Genomic DNA, 17375 nt, shown 5'->3' with positions numbered 1-17375 from the left:
TCATGAAACCTCAAGAAATTTCTCTCTTCATGAAATTATCCCCACTGAAATCTCTGGCTTCCTATTACCAACAGGATAGTCTCAACTAGTTAGTCGAATAATCAGAACATGCTGCCATCTGACCCCAACTGACCTTCCCAATCTCATCTCTCACCATGGCTCTCACTAGTCTCGAGCTGGATGACTTTACTTCCTGTCCCCTAAAGTGTGGCATTCATGCCTGTCACCCTGCTTTTGGTCACCCAAATTCAGAAGACTAAGGACAGCTATTAATGACCATTTATTTCCAAAGCCTGTCCCCTCTACCAATTCTTCAAATTATAGCTTGAGTCCAACAATCTCTCAGAAGTGTTTCTGAACCAGCATCACACATGTTCTCTTCTCTGAGATCCTCAGAGGACTATACAAGTGGTAGAGAATGTAAGTGTTCTACAAATATTACCTATTATCCTAGCCCTCTTTGTACTTTTCATTGAGACTTACCACATATGACCTAGATTTTTAATCAATTTTTTAAATAATATGGCATAATATTTTCTAAACCCAAACTCCCTGAACTCATTGGTTCATACTTCTATTTCTCAATAATGTTCAGTACACAGCAAGCAAGCATGCTCTGCAACACGCTGGAGGGGTAGAATGTGAGGGAGGTTCCAGAGGAGGGGACACATGTATGCCTGTGGCTGATTCATGCTGATGTATGGCAGAAACCAGCACAATAGTGTAAAGCAGTTATCCTCCAGTAAAAAATTAAAAAAAAAAAAAAGAATCTATCTGTTGAGCTGACTAAAGGCATGCTTGCTTTTATCATGTAATGAAATTTAGGACACAAAATTTCAGTTTCAAATAAAGAGTTCAAAAAAATATTTATTACATACTAAGTGATTTAAAGAAATAAACTACACTTAGAATGCAAGTGGCTAAATTAAGTCATTGCAACTCAAAGATAAGGGTAGGAAAGGGGAAAAAGATAACGAGGAAAGGCACAATGTTTCACTGTTCAATTGAAGAAAATCTCATTCATTTATTTTGGAAGCAAAGTTCTTCATCTTTTTTGGTGTACTTACTTTTGTTTTAAGCGGATATAAGAAGTTGATAAATTGTTCCAAGCTTCAGCATTCTGAAATGATAGAGAATTCAGTTACAGACTATTCTCTCCTTTAGGTATAACTGCTGCCAACAAAAATATATTTTCTTGGCTCAAGATGTGCTTTTACAATCATAATTTTCAATAAGGTTAGAAGTGTATAAGAAAATTAAATTAAACATTTATAATTAAACTTAATATTTATATTTTTTTAAAAGTCACAAAAACAATCAACAGAATGATATAACTGTTATAGCCTTAATTTGGAATTTAGAAAAGATTCTATTTTCAAATTTAGATTTACAAAATAGTTGGGCAATTTATAACAGTATTTACACAATATATAGATTAATTACAAATCTAAAGCAGTGCAGAATATTGTTTTTCCTATCATAAAAGGGTTTGCTATTTCACCATCATCCTTTATCAGAAAGGAGAATAAAGGAGTTCTCCAATGTTAAGGCTATGTATTTCATCAAACACGTTTCTCTACCTATTTTTCTATGCAATGACAATAAATTAAAGTCTGTATAAATGTTGATTCTAACAAGAATGATATAAATTATGCTTGCTCTTATTCGTTCCACATTTTATAAAACACAGAGTATGTAGTTCTGAAGTTCCAAAGACACAATTTAAAAATTAATGGTAATGGACCTCTGCTTATGGACAGAATACAGTTAGGACCAGACTAGTCTTATTATCATAAAAAGATATCTAACTGGACAAAATTTTAGGAGACAACTGTTTTTGAGAAGTTGGACAGTGGGCAGCACAGGACTGTGATCCCTGAGAGAAGAGCTGTTGAGGTGTCTCAAAAATCAACCTGCACTTCTAGCTAGAGGCACTTAGAGGGCTACAGCACAGAAAGAAAGAAACCAAACAAAACACAGCAAGTCTTACTGAAAGGAAGAAAAAAATTCAGAGTTCAGAGCTGCAAAGGTGGTTGAATTTGCAAGACAAACTACCAGGGAAGAGAGATCTATTCAGAGAATAAGCTCTAGAAATCTCAATAAGCAACTCCTCGAATCCTTGGCTAAATACTAAGCTATACTGTGCAGGGAAAAACTTCTAAAGGCCAAGTAGGGAACAACTACCAGAGAGCTGTGAGCTGAATGGAGATTCTAGGGCTCACACAAGTGCTGGGAGCTAGTCAAGTTTCAACCAATCTTAGTGGAGAATTCTTACTGATCAGCCGTGGGATTAAACTCAGCCCCCAAAATGTTATACCTCAAGAGAAGGGTGACTGCAACTCTAAAATAAGGACAACAACAACAGACCTACTCTAAGCTGAAAATTAAGCTGATCCATAATGAAATTAACCAAATGCCAAAAAACCCCTCTACCTTCTTCAAGGGAAGACAACAAAACTTAGAAACTCAACAACATAGCATCCACAAGTGTACTATATGATAATAATAAAAAAAAAAGGTAGACAAACAAGCAGGAAAATTCATCCATAACCAAATTAAAAATCAGTTAATAGAAATAGACACCAAAATTAAGGAGATATTGGAATACACATATAAAAACTTCAAAGCAGTTGTTATAAATATAATCAGATATTTGAAGAAAACATGAACATAATAAGGGAACGATTAGGGAATCTCAGTAGAAACACAAGAATTGTAAAAAGAACCAAATAAAATTCTTGAACTAAAAAAAAAGAAAGCACATGATCTGAAACAGTGTTATTTTTTGAGATGTAATTGATACACAGCATTGCACAATGCTGATATACAGCACTGCAATTGACATACAGCATATACAGTTTAGAAGTACTACATAATGACTTGGTACATGTATATATTTGTGAAGTGATTACCACAATAAGTTTAGTGAATATGCACCACCACACACAGTACGGTAAGCTTAATGACTAGGTTTAACATTAGATTTGACATAAACGTAAGAACTAAACCAATAAAACTCTTAGGAAAAAAGATAAGTTAATCTTCATGACCTTAGATCTGGCAATGGATTCTTAAATATGACACCAAAAGCACAAGCAACAGGTTAGATCTCATCAAAATTAAAAACATTTGTACTTCAAAGACGCTGTAAGAAAGTGAAAAAACAGCTTCCAAAATGGGAAAAAAAAAATTTGCAAATCATATATCTGATATGGTGCTTATACCTAGGATACAGAAAGAATTCTTACAACTCAACAATAAAAAGACCAATAACCTAAATGGGCAAAGGATGTGAGTAAACATTTCTCTAATGATACACGAATGGCCAATAAGTACATGAAAAGATGCTCAAGATAATCAGCTGTCAAAGAAATGCAAACCGAAACCACAACAAGATACTGCCTACTAGGATAGCTATAATCAAACAGTAACAAGTGTTGACAAAGATGCTGAGAAACGGAAACATGTGTCTACACAAAAACTTGTGAGTGAATGTTCACAGCAGCGTGATTCACAGTAACTGAAAAGTGGAACAATCTAAATGCCCATCAATTGATGAATGAGTAAGTTAACATGTGATATGCTCATACAATGGAATAGTATTTGACCATAAAAAGGAATGAAGTGCTGATATATGAGACAACATGGATGAACTGTGGAAACATTAATCTAAGTGAAGAAAGCCACCAAAAAGACTACTCATGGTATGATTCCATTTGTATGAAACATTTAGAACAGGCAAATGTATGGAGACAGAATATCCATCAGTGGTTGCCTAGGGGTCGGGGTGGGAGGTACAAGTGCAAAGTCTCTGGGTGAAATGGGGAATGATGGCTAACTGGTACAGGGGCTTCTTTTTACAATAATAAAAAGGTTCTAAAACGGTGGTGATGGTTGCACAATTCTGAATACACTAAAAAAAAAATCACTGAATTGTACACTTTAAATGGATGAACTATATGGTATGTGAGTTATTTACCATCTCAGTAAAGCTGTTAAATATTTAAAGACCATAAACTACCAAAAAAAGAACTTTCTAATAATGCAATTAACAGGTAGCCCATAGTGGGGAGTGACAAAATATATGTGACACTTTGCTGTATATTTCAGCAAAGTATATTTTTTAACTAAAAAACTATTTTATTAAAATTATTTTCTAAACAAAACTATGAATACCTTAGATATTATAAGAAAACACTTATTTCTAGATTTATAAGTCATATACCTTAGGGCATGACGTTCTACCAATGGTACACTTTCCTCCAGCACAAAAGGAATGATGTCCTTTTTCTTGGACATAAAAATAATAGAAAGTTTGAATCTTTCTGCCTTATTTTCTCTCTCCCCTTTTACTGTGATAAGCTAGAGAGAAACTGCTGTAAAGGACAGGGAGTTTAGCTCAGTGCTCTGTGGAGACCTAGAGGGATAGAATGGGTGGGTGGGGGTGGGAGAGAAAAGAGAGGAAGGGGATATATGTATACATACAGCTGATTCATGATGTCATACAGCAAAAACCAACACAACATTGTAAAGCAATTATATTCCAATAAAAAAAATTTTTTAAGCTAATAGAAAAACAAAATAAAACAAAACCAAACCCCACTTCACATGAGCTCACCCTCTTCACAAATTTTGAGGTGCACAGCAGGACAGTTAACCGTGGGCACAATGCTGCACAACACATCTCTACAACTTAATCATCTTGCAAAACTGAAACTACATACTTGCAGGAACTGCTGTTCTGAACTACAGTACAGTTCAAATAATTTAGACAGTACCGAAGAGCTGTGATAAGGAAAGAAGACCAAGCAAACTTACGTCGGGTTCCAGAGTCACACACCGCTGAAATGCCCTCGCTGAACCTCCGTAGTCTTCCAAGGCCAGATAGGCACAGCCCAGAGAAAACCACACTCCGAGCTGCAAGACCAAAAGACGAAGTCATTCAAACACATAGAGACATTTATAGGATTAATCTGAAAACCCCTTAGGGTGCTATCAACAAACACACTGCACTAGTTGTACAGAGCTATATCATAAATATTGCCTTACGTTGTATCTTAAACTAGAAACCTTAGCTATGGAGATGATATTTTTCCATATAATTTTCAAAACTAATTCAAAAATGAAAGCATGTGCAACACTGCACATCTTTAATTGAGAAACACCCATTTGTTTTAACCGCCTCCATGAACACAATGGAGGGCTCTGTTGATAAGCCCCAATATGATAAATTAACTTTACATTTTTACTGAGCATCAATGTAACTATGTAAAAAGTATACAAAGCATCAGCAGATTCACAAGTGATGATCGTATTACAAACTTGAGAGGAAAAAGTTTTGCTTCCATCTTCAAGTTGGACCACAAGTATATTTTGCTGTTTAACCAAGAGCCAAACTGCCTTGGCATGTACCTGCCTAGGAATGCCTGAAAAGATTTAGAAAAAGTAGGCTCAGAATCTGGATTACCAAAGAGTCATTCACAGTGGAAAGCCTGACTTAAGTCAGTAAGATTTGTAAATTTAGAGATGTGGAAAACAGGTAACTATGAGGGAGGGGATGGGGAGGGAGGTAAGAGGGGGGTTCAGGCTGGGGGACACATGTACATCTATGGGTGATTCATGTCAATGTATGGCAAAAACCCACTACAATATTGTAATTAACCTCCAATTAAAAAAATATATTTATTAAAAAAAAAAAACAGGTAAGTAGGAAGTGGCTATTGAGAATTACAAAAGAATTCTTTACATCACAGGGTTTCCTTAAAATTCAATAGCCTCTATCAAAAGGAAGATAAAACTGATAAAAATTCAATGAAATTAGTCAGAAATGCAGCTATTACAACTCTGCTTTCCTCTCAGATATAGTCAGTAAGGCCAACGGTAGAATGAGTTTTGCTTTCTGACTTTCTCTGACTTCTAGTATGAGGGCAGTGAGCCAGCAGAGAGACTTGGTTGAACACTGCAGGGCGGGAAAGGAAACGAGCTGCTCTGTTATCCGTCCACGGCCTTCCACAGAGGCGGACAGGAGGCTGGCCCTCCCCTCCCCCAATTCATACAAAACTTGTTCCATATGGCTAGTTGAGGCCTGAAAGTTCTTTAAGCAGATAAAGATTTTCAGCCGATAATTAGAGATAAGGCTTAGAAAGCAAATATCCCTGGGCAATTTAACACTTTGTCCTGAATTCACAAGAGGCTATAAATAACTGCTATCAGCAGCCTTTAAGAGAACAAATTTTGTTAGAAGCATAGGTAATGGCTGAAAACAGGGTTGGTGTGTGTCTGGGGGTCAGTGGGGGATGCAGAGGTTGAAATTAAGTTAGAAGTTCCCTTTTCTGAATCAAGGGACTCCAGCAACTTAAAAAGTAGCTCATTACACTTTTCTTTTGTCTGGTTATTTAAGAATCAAATGAAAAGAGTTCCAATGCACTAAACCACATTCACTGAAAGTGACTCATTCTGAGAGGGCCTAAAGTCTGATGCTAATGTATAAAACAAGCTTACTTCTAGTCTAGTCGAAAGTTTCAAAATCTGTGTACTATAATTCATCATTTATAAGGTGCACTTTTTTTCCATTTAACATCTCTGAATGCTAATAACCAATAGCTGATCAGACTTTTATTGTGTGTGTGTGTGTTCTCAGTCGCTCAGTTGTGTCCAACTCTTTGTGGCCCTATGGACTGTAGCCTGCCAGGGTCCTCTGTTCACGGGATTTTCCAGGCAAGAATACTGGAGTGGGTTGCCATTTCCTCCTGCAGGGAGTCTTCCCTACCCAGGGATCAAACTCCCTTTTCTTGCATCTCCTATATTGGCAGGTAGATTTTTTACCACTGCGCCACCTAGGAAATCAGCATTTAATTTTCTATACAAGGTGGCACTTAAAATACATTGCCTCTTACAAGTGACAGCATGTTATACCCTCAGAGAATCATAGCAGCAAGTTTACTTGGAATGAGGAATACCTCATCCTGCGATCAAATCAAGAAAAATGAGAAGTGCCCACAAAGTTCTCAAAATGCATATGCCCTGCTTGCTTCCTGCATCAGCAAAGAACAAACTGACAACAGAACTATTTCATATGTGTCATAAAAAACAGTGAGTATAAACTCAAATGAAAATAAAAATTGAAAACTTATTTTTCAATCCACCTCAAAAGACAAAGATTATATAAATGTCTGAAATTAGCAACTATCTTACAGCTCCAACAGAAGCTGGTGATGAGATTACTATGTAAGTTTTTAAAACAAGTCAATCCTTTTTAACTAATGTCTTAATACCAAAATAAGTTTAATGAAAATCAAGCCGATAACAATTTAATATATAGTATTGTGATACCCTTTTCTTTTTACTCTTGATCATTTGTGTAACTGCTTCAATAATTTGCATCTAAAAAAATTCTAGGATCATTGACTGCTAGTAGGTTTTCATCTCCTAATGACAAATAAGATGGGAGATGACTTCTGTATACACCCTATTTTTTGAATCATGAAATGGCTTTAAAAAAAAAAAACTCTAGGATCTTCTAATTGCTTCTAGATGACCCACTAAACCATCAAAAATCCATTTATACCTTGCATCTCAATCGGGGTCCTTGGATTTTGAGGGTCTAAGGAGTATATTTGGTGCCTCTTTTACTTTTTTTACTTTTAACTCTTACTTAACCTATATTACCCTGATTGACATCTTGATTTAGGATGGTCATGCTCTTAAGAAGAGAATATCATAAAAGAAAAAAATTCAAAAGAAGCTTAAAAAAATTAAAACTTACATGAATCCCCAAGTTAACATTGTATATAGTTGCATACAAAAGGTCTCCATCTCCTAGTCTAATGCTATCAGATAGAAATATAATGCTAGCCTCATTATATTTTCTAGCAGTCGCATTTTAAAAGTAAAAAGAAATGAGTGAAATCAATTTTAACAACATTTTACTTAGATCTACATATCTGAAATATTATCATTTACACATGTTATTTGTATACAAGATCAGTGAGATATTTTATATTCACTTCATTCATATGAAGTCTTTGAAACCTGGTGTGTGTCCTACACTAACAGCAGATTTCAGTTTGGAGCAGCCACACTTCAAATGCTCAACTGCCACATGAGGCTGGTGGCTACCATACTGAGAGGCACAACTCGACACCATTTCCCTACAACAGTGACACAGACCCTGACACACCTGCATCCTTTCCTTTGTCTCCATTAAAAAAAAACTGGCTCCTCTGGCTAAGACCCACTCTTGGGCTCCTCATACACCACAGTCACTCCTGTTCCTCTCCACACAATAGCAACCAGAATAATTAGCATTTAATGAGCACCTAGAGGCAGCTTAAGACTAAATATTAAAAAAACTAAGATCATGGCATCCAGCCCCGTTACTGCATGGCAAATAGAAGGGGAAAAGATGGAAGTAGTGACAGATTTCCTCTTCTTGGGCTCCAAAATCACTACAGACTGTGACTGAAGCCATGAAATCATAAGACGATTGCTTCTTGGCAGGAAAGTGATGACAAGCCTAGACAGTGTGTTGAAAAGCAGAGACATTACTCTGCCGACAAAGGTCTGTATAGTCAAGGCTATGGTCTTCCCAGTGGTCACGTACAGTTGTGAGAGATGGACCATAAAGAAGGCAGAACGCCAAAGAATTGATGCCTTTGAACTGTGGTGCCGGAGAAGATCCCTGGACAGCAAGAAGACCCAACCAGTCAATCTTAAGAGAGATAAACCCTGAATATTCACTGGAAGGACTAATGTTGAAGCTCCAGTATTTTGGTCATCTGATGCGAACAGACTCATTGGAAAAGTCCTTGATGGTGGGAAATATCCAGGGCAGAAAGAGAAGAAGGCGTTAGAGGATGAGATGGTTGGATGGCATCATCGACTCAATGGACTTGAGTCTGAGCAAACTCCAGGAAATGGTAAGCGATAAGGAGGCCTGCATGCTGTAGTCCATGGGGTCACAAAGAGCTGGACGTGACTAGGCAACTGAACAACAGTGAATACCTACTATGTAGCCGAGCACTGATACTATGCACTTTCCACACATCACCCTGTCTACTCCTCACAAATGGCCTTGCAAGGCAGCAGACAGCACCCTCATCGGAGAGATGAACACAGACCAGAATCAGTCAGCGATGAAGGAGAGACCTGAGTGTGATTCCGTGGAATCAGTGTGATTCCAGAGGCTGTCATCTCCACATGACCATGCTGCCTCCCTCTACACCGTTCTGCCCACACATAGCCATGGTTCACGGCAGGGCCATTCTTGTCAGCAGCAGAGGGGGTGGGGAAAGGAAACAGTCCACTTAACACATGCTGGGAAGACCCAGGAGATCAAGTTTTTAAGAACTGGGGCATTATCTACCTCTCCCTCAGAAAGTTCTCCTGATAGGCAAACGGATAAACACAAAGCAGAAGAATGGATGTTTACCTGGAGGAAAGAACTGAAAGGCAAACCTCTCACCAAGGGACTGGGCAAGAATGGAGAAAGATAATAACCATCACGGAGGCTCTGGTGGAGACTGCTGTGATGCTCATTGCCAGGGTGGACTGTGAAGGCAGGCAGTGGCCTTTTAGAAGCTGACAGCCCAGTTTTCCACTCGGAAGAAGCCAATACAGAGACACAAAAGCAGACTATTTTGAATATGACATACATACTTGAAGAATGGTTTTAAATTATTTTTTAAATAATTAACCAAAAGCAGGAATGGTTGAAAACATGATCTCTCTTTGAACTTCCCTCAAAAGCCCCCTAGAGAAACAGGAATAGAGGGAAAGATAGATTGACTGGGGTTCAAGAGGTTCTAAAGAACTGAATGACCTTGGCCATGTCACTTAACCTCTGAGTCTCACTTCCCCAGTTGTTAAACGGGTGGGTGGGGGGATTAAGCAAAAATTCCGAGGCTCCTTCAGATCCCCGATTCTGAAAACTCAGAGGCCACAGGGTTCAAAGGTACATTACTGCCATCTAGCGGCAAAACAAACACACTGATGATGCAAATAGAATCAGCAGGTTTGATGAACTAAGAAAGGAACTGAGGCTTAAAAATCAATTAAAAAGAGGCCACAAGAAAAATGAGGTCTGGAAAGGAAGTGATTTGCCTGAAGTCACACAATGGTTCCTGGTTCCTGGTGCGCAATACCTGTGGTGAAGAGAGTGACTGTATGCTAAGATGCTTCAGTCGAGTCTGACTCTTTACACGGACCATAGCTCGCCAGGCTCCTCTGTCCATGGGATTCTCCAGGCAAGAATACTGGAGTGGGTTGCCATGCCCTCCTCCAGGGGATCTTCCCGATCCAGGGGTCAAACCCCTGCTTCTCTAATGTGTCCTGCATTGGCAGACGAGTTCTTTACCACCAGTGCCACCTGGGAAGCCCAGCAACACTTATTAAACATCAATAACTAAAACAGAATTGCACAGCTTGTTCCCCTGAGAACTAACAGAGACCAAGCACCACTGGACAACAGGCATGGATTACTCTTATAGTTATGAAGTTAATTTTTACAAGGTTATCTAAAGCACATATACAATAGATGCCATATGCTTATGTGATATTACAAATAACTTTCTTAACTTATGAGCCTACTACTCAAATTTCCTTCCTCCTCAAGGCTTCTGCAGAACAAATGAATAATCAGTAGCTTCACCTATTTTACTAATTTTCCTTATGCGTTGACTGGATTTTTCTGACATTCTGTATAATAAAGTGCAACATGTTATAACTGAATCCTGATGCCAAACAACACTCTCCATTCTCTCTGTTCTGCATCGCTGACTCATTCCCATGACCCCAAATTCAGATAAGTGGTTGAATGTGACTTCATTAAACAGGAAATGACCCAAGCCAAACTCAAGAGAGATATCAATGTTGTCTGGTAGTAGCTTTTCCTAAAATAATGTTTGGAGCTCATATTTTTAAAAACTGTGTACCACCAACCAATTCTTTCATAACCAAATTTCTCATTTACTATTAAATACTAAGCTCTCCTCCCTGCTGCTGCTGCTACTGCTAAGTCGCTTCAGTCGTGTCCGACTCTGTGCAATCCCAGAGATGGCAGCCCACCAGGCTCCCCCGTCCCTGGGATTCTCCAGGCAAGAACACTGGAGTGGGTTGCCATTTCCTTCTCCAATGCATGAAAGTGAAAAGTGAAAGTGAAGTCGCTCAGTCGTGTCCGACTCTTCGCGACCCCATGGACTGCAGCCCACCAGGCTCCTCCGTCCATGGGATTTTCCAGGCAAGAGTACTGGAGTGGGGTGCCATTGCCTTCTCCCTCTCCTCCCTAAGGAAACACAAATCTTAGCCCGCCAGCTTTGTCAGTTTCTCTCTCTCTCAAAGGTTTTCTCTATGTCAGTGTCTTCTTTTAAACTACAGAAGCAGCACTTTTTTCTTTCACTAGAAAGGGTACTGGACTTCCCTGGTGGCTCAGACGGTAAAGCAGGAGACCCAGGTTCAATTCCTGGGTCGGGAAGATCTCCTGGAAAAGGCAATGGCAACCCACTCCACTATTCTTGCCTGGAGAATCCCATGGACAGAGAAGCCTGGTAGGCTACAGTCCATGAGGTCGCAAAGAGTCAGACACGACTGAGCGACTTCACTTTCAGAAAGGGTATTAATTCTTAGTGTCTCCCTCTTATTCCCATCCTAGACTGGGTTACCACTGAGTCTTCTATTTGCCTACTCTTTCCAGTTCACAATGTGAGTACATGGGTGTTTACGCATCACCTGCATGAGACTCTCCTGTGAGACACAGTTCTCTATTTTTAGGCTACAGAAAATGGGGTTACGATGATTTTCTACCACACTACTAGCATGCTGCAATGGTCAGGATACAAAACGTCACTGAGAACTTAGTATGGACCAGGAAATATGCCAGACACTTTATAAATATTGGCTCTAATTTTCCAACTAGATCAAACTAACATAGGAATATAACCCCATTTTACAAACAAGAAAACTGAAGCTCAGAAAGATGAAGTGGTTCACCTAGAGATTAGTAGGATCTGGAGTCAGGTCTACGGCAATGGAACCCTTCCCTTTACCCCTCGGTTCCAGCTACGGCCCAGATGTTATCTCAGTGCTCATATTTCTTGGCAGTTAGGCAAGTTAGACCTTAAGAGTTTCATTTCTTTTTTTTAAGAGTTTCATTTTTTACTGCTTACCAATATGAGAAAGGAAGGACAAAAAGGAAATAATTTCTTTTTTTTTTCCTACATATTATTTGCATATGTTCATTATGTCTTCTCCACTGGAATGTAAGCTCCAGTCTCCTTGGACCTCCCCACCACAATAACACAAGTACACAACGGAAACTCTAACTCCACTGCAAATACATTTTCTTCTTTCAAAAACTGATATGAAAGAAAGTTAACCCCCAGAAATCATGGAAGAACACAAGCTCTCAGGATAATTAACAATTCTATCAGTGCATCATCAAGGTCTGGTCTTACACACAGCACAGGCCGGGAAGGGCTGCCGTGGTCCCTTGAAAACTCCCTGGTCTCACAGAGACTCACCAGCTCTCATGTGCTGGACTGTCCCATACACCAAAGTTACAACTTCACTGTGCTCTTGATGAAAGCCCCGATAGTTATGAATTAAAGGAAGAAAAACATTCAAACTGCACAGTCTTGTATTCAAAGCTTTCCATAACTTCTAACTTGACCTCAGCCAAATCCACCATTCCTCCCTAACATAAGACAACATCCTTTAGAGACAAAACAGCAAAGAAGTTAAGAGTAAGTGCTATAACACCAGAAAGCCCAGGTTCAAATCCCAGCTCCACTCCTCACATAAACTGTGGGTTTTGGTGTAAACTAATTAGGCCTCTATTTCCTAACTTGTTAAATGCGGGTAAAAACAGTTAAGTAGCTCAGGGACTGGGCTGAGGACTAACAATATATGCAAAATGCTTACAACAGTTCCTGGCACCCAGTAAATACTCAACGTTAGCTGCTAGTATTACTATTATAACTGAATCTAAACATAAATAGTCAAAACCTACAGTTAACAAGAAACCTTTGTTACATGTTTGGCTTTTGCATCTGCTAGTCTCCCTTCCTGAAACAAATTTTCCTAATGTTTGCCTCCTATCTAAATCCCAACTGTTTCTCCTAGTTCATATCTTACAATGATTTAGAAAGAGTTCATTTCCACTTACATTCTAGCTTACACTATAGAAGATGCTTAATAAATAGAAATTGCTATTATAATGTTAATGCTCTCATCTTCTTTCTCATCTCACTTGAAACATTATTGTTTCCAGAGCTAACACCTTCATCTCTTCTCATTCCACTCTTCTCTAGAATGACATTTCCTAGTTGTCACACCCTCTTTCTTGATAACATTCAATCTCTCCTTCATTCACTGGATTCAACTCCGTAAGTGAAAAGTGTTAGTTGCTCAGTCGTGTCCAACTCTTTGTGACCAAATGACTGTAGCCCACCAGGCTCCTCTGTCCATGAAATTCTCCAGGCAAGAACACAGGAGTGGGAAGCCACTTCCTTCTCCAGGGGATCTTCCTGACCCAGGGACTGAACCCAGGTCTGCTGCATTGCAGGGAGATTCTTTACTGTCTGAGCCACCAGGGAAGCCCTTCAACCCCATAAAAGTCTTCAGTATCCTGAAAAGTTTTACTGGATTCTACTGCCCCTTGGTACAACACTCTACATTTTGACTCTCACTTCCTTGACATGCTCCTAAAAGAACAGTCTATAGATGTTATGTCAGTTTCCTCATCCTCACTCTTTAACCTCCTGAAGCTGGTATTGAAGATCAATAGTTAGCTCCAAATCCAATGAACTCTTCTTAGCCCTCTTCAGACTTTATCACTCCAGTTACATTTCTCACTGACATTTGTTTTTCCTTTAGTTTCCATGAATTCCTTCTTTGAGGTTCCTTCTCTCCCTCTGATCAAGACTCTGGTGTACTTTGCTTGAATCATATTTCACTGATGCTATTTCCTCTCCCTTCCCCCAACCCCTGGAGATGTCCAAAGTTCAAGATTTTGCCCGAGGTTCTCTTCCAACACAGTTTCTATAAACAATTCATTCACTTGCATGGATCTGCCTCACTGCCACAGAAAACCCACCTGCAAGCCAGCTCGACCTCACTCCTAGGCTTCAGGCTTTTATGCCCAGTGGACTGTGGGCCATCTCTACTCAAGACACAGCAACATCTCTTCACATTCGACACTCAAAATCACATCATTATCCCCATCAAAGATATTTTCCCTTTCTCTTATATCCTTTGTGTCTATCAACAGGAACATTTCCTTCTTAATCAAACAATTGAGAAAACTGGCATGTTCTCAGATTCCAAACTTTCCTTCAGTCCTACCAACCCAAGGAATAAATCCCAGAAAATTTTCCTTTATAAACAGCTTCAAACTGTTCTGTCTTTCCGTGTGTGTGTGTGCTCAGTCAGATCCAACTCTTTGTGACCCCATGGACAGTAAACTCCTCTGTCCATGGAAATTTCCAGGCGAGAATACTGGAGTGAGTTGCCATTTTCCACTCCAGGGGATCTTCCTGACCCAGGGGTTGAATCCATGTCTCTTGAGTCTCCTGCATTGGCAGGTGGATTCTTTACCACTGTACTACCTGGGAAGCCCTATCTTTCCATCCTTATTGCTAAAGCCACTGACTGCTTATCCATGACATTCATCCTTTATTTAAACTTCTTAGAGTATCACTTTTGTCATATCACTCTTTTATTCAAAACCACAACAGACCTCGACATCTATATGGTTAGCTAATTCTGAAGAAGGATCCTTCAGGTCCTCCACAAACTACTTCTGTCCATATCATCTCCCAGAGGAAACTCTGCTCTCTGCTGATAGACTGACACAGTCTAATTCATTCCCACATCCATGTCTGGTTCACAGCAGGATCTCAATAATGCTAGTTAGGGAACCACATTCAAACCGCAACATTTCTGAAAGTGAAACAAGGCACTAAAAAATCATTAAAATTATACGACCTCAAAAAGACCTTATTTACTGACCAACAAATTATTGATCGTCAAATTGGTTTTACTGTATCAGAGAATACATTCTCAAAACTGAAATTATCTAATTAAATTTAATTAAAAAAAAACTGAAATTATTCCTTGAAAAATGTATTAAAGAAAAAATTTAAAATGTTGATTATCTGAACATTTAAAAATAACAAAAGGATTCTTCCCTGTTGGTCCAATGGCTTGGACTCTGCATTCCCCATGCAGGGGGCCTGGGTTCAATCCCTGATGAGGGAATGAGATCCCATATGCTGCAGGTAAGAATTTGCATGCTACAACTGAAGATCCTGCATGCTGCAAGGAAGATCTAAGATCCCATGTGCCACAATTAAGACCCAGCACAGCTAGCTAAATAAATTTAAAAAGTGCAGTAACTAAAAACTGGTCACAATTTGTTAAGTGTCTGACTAAAGTTGAGAAGGTGACAGACACCTCCCTGTGCAGACATCATGGATATGTTCAAATAATGTGTGTGTGTGTGTGTGTGTGTAAATGACAACAGTTTTTATTTCCATTGGTAGAAGCTTGTTTGACCATATTATGCCCACCACTACAACCTTCTCCCAGTCTATTTCTGCTCCATTGGTTTTCTTAATTCAGAAAGAGCATTACTTTTACCATCCTGCCATGATCCAGCAAAATTTGTATCCTTATTATTACCCTGTAAGTACCTTTATCTTCGATATTTAACATTTTAACTGAATTTATAATAGCATTCAGTATAACGTCAGATGTTTCACCTTTGATATGGCATATTACCAAAAATTTTATGTTGAATCCACTAATCAGGTGAAAAAAATGACTAGTGAGAACCAAATTAATGAGTTTTCTATTTGAAGCATCTGATGTCACTGATATAAAACTGGCAAAGTCAACTGTTAATGAACTACTTCTGCTAAAAGAGCTAGCACATTAACAACTATGCTCTCACTTTTCATACACACACGAGAATATCTGGTATGAACTAATTTTCTAAACTAATGTTGCTCATTTTCATTTGCACTAGATAAAAAGTCCAGTCTCACAGAATAACATGAAAATGCACCTCCTACAGCTGTGTATTAAGTTGTCATCTTTGGACATGCTCCCTATTAAAACAACAACAACAAAAACTACTCCTCCCCCCCCCCCACCCCCCACCCCACTGCCTGCACCATGGCGCTTCCCAGATCTTAGTTCTCTGACCAAGGCCTGAGGCCCAGCACTGGAACTGTGGAGTCCTGGAATTCCTGAAAAAACTAACTTTTGACATAAATGCTAATGTTTCCTCAGAAGATGTGAGTTTTTGGTTTTCATGTGATTAGTGAAATGATTACGGCCCCTGAGGTGGAATGTAATTATATCAACTACATTTTGTGCAAGTTACACATTTCCTCTCTTGACAAGTAAAAATTAAGTTCTTAATTATTCTCTAAAAACACATGTTTAAAATTTGTTTGCTTTTTGGAGATGATTGCTGCCAAAAGAGTTTATTATAAACTATATAAAAAGTTACCAAGCTATGTAATATGGAAATACTGGTACATTTAGACCATACAGTAAGTGACCAAACCCTTGTGTCTAGAGAATTCAGACTATTCTTCAGGCGCTTTTATTTCTGACAGGACTGCTCTGCCTCCACTCCCTATATGTCTATCCAGTCTACAATTCCCCACATTTCCCACTAATCCTGCCAACTGGTAGCCAGGCAACCTCATGCAGCTCACAGGCCGCAACCTGGCACAAACATCTGATGTACAGCAAGGGGCTTACAGAGACACTGCCTCCAACATTTCTCCTATCACCACCCAAGACCCAAGCAGTCGGCTAGCCTCAGCCTCTCACAGCAGGCATAGTCGGTGTTATCAGCAAGCCTCCTGCACAACGTCCTTGAAAGGGCAACAGTAGTTAAGCTGCATCTGGAAAGGGCTGGGGGAAAAAGAGACAGGCACCTACTGGCCATCTTTCAGATTTTCGCACATCGTAAAGAGGGAGCTCCAGCTACCGCATATCTTAAACACCATACTAGAGGAGGCTATGGCAGCAGATGGAAGCACAAAGTGGATGTCTATGAAAAGCCATTCCAGTTTCCTTTAATGGAACTGTTAAGAACAGCACTTCATCGATTTTTTTTTTGTAAATTTTTATGGGGAGGAGCAGCACTGCGCAACATGTGGGATCTTGGTTCCCCTATCAGGGTAGAACCCACTCTCTCCTGGAGTGGAAATGCAGAGTCTTAACCACAAGACCAAAAGGGAAGCCCCACCTCCAAGTACTTCATTTAAACATTTAAAAAATTTAGGTCATACTGGATGGGCTATCAGGAAAACAGGCAGAGTGGGATAGCCATGGACGCTGGGTAAACTCTCAAATCCTCACCT

The 17375-nt window shown here is 39.3% G+C and overlaps 1 protein-coding gene across 3 annotated transcripts in view; it reads right to left on the bottom strand.

Annotated features, from left to right (window-relative positions):
* Positions 1-17375, bottom strand: part of TTC27 (tetratricopeptide repeat domain 27) — a 178122-nt gene that overhangs the window by 34592 nt on the left and 126155 nt on the right. For all 3 annotated transcript variants that reach the window (XM_055539763.1, XM_055539761.1, XM_055539762.1), the window contains exons 14-15: positions 4819-4917; positions 1068-1120 (exon numbers count right to left, since the gene is read on the bottom strand). In XM_055539763.1, coding sequence (XP_055395738.1) covers positions 1068-1120; positions 4819-4917 — 152 coding nt within the window. The remainder of the gene's footprint in view (positions 1-1067; positions 1121-4818; positions 4918-17375) is intronic.

Source organism: Bubalus kerabau, chromosome 11, assembly GCF_029407905.1.
Source record: "Bubalus kerabau isolate K-KA32 ecotype Philippines breed swamp buffalo chromosome 11, PCC_UOA_SB_1v2, whole genome shotgun sequence".
Classification (NCBI taxonomy): Eukaryota; Metazoa; Chordata; class Mammalia; order Artiodactyla; family Bovidae; genus Bubalus; species Bubalus kerabau.
This window is presented reverse-complemented; position numbering and strand designations above follow the sequence as displayed.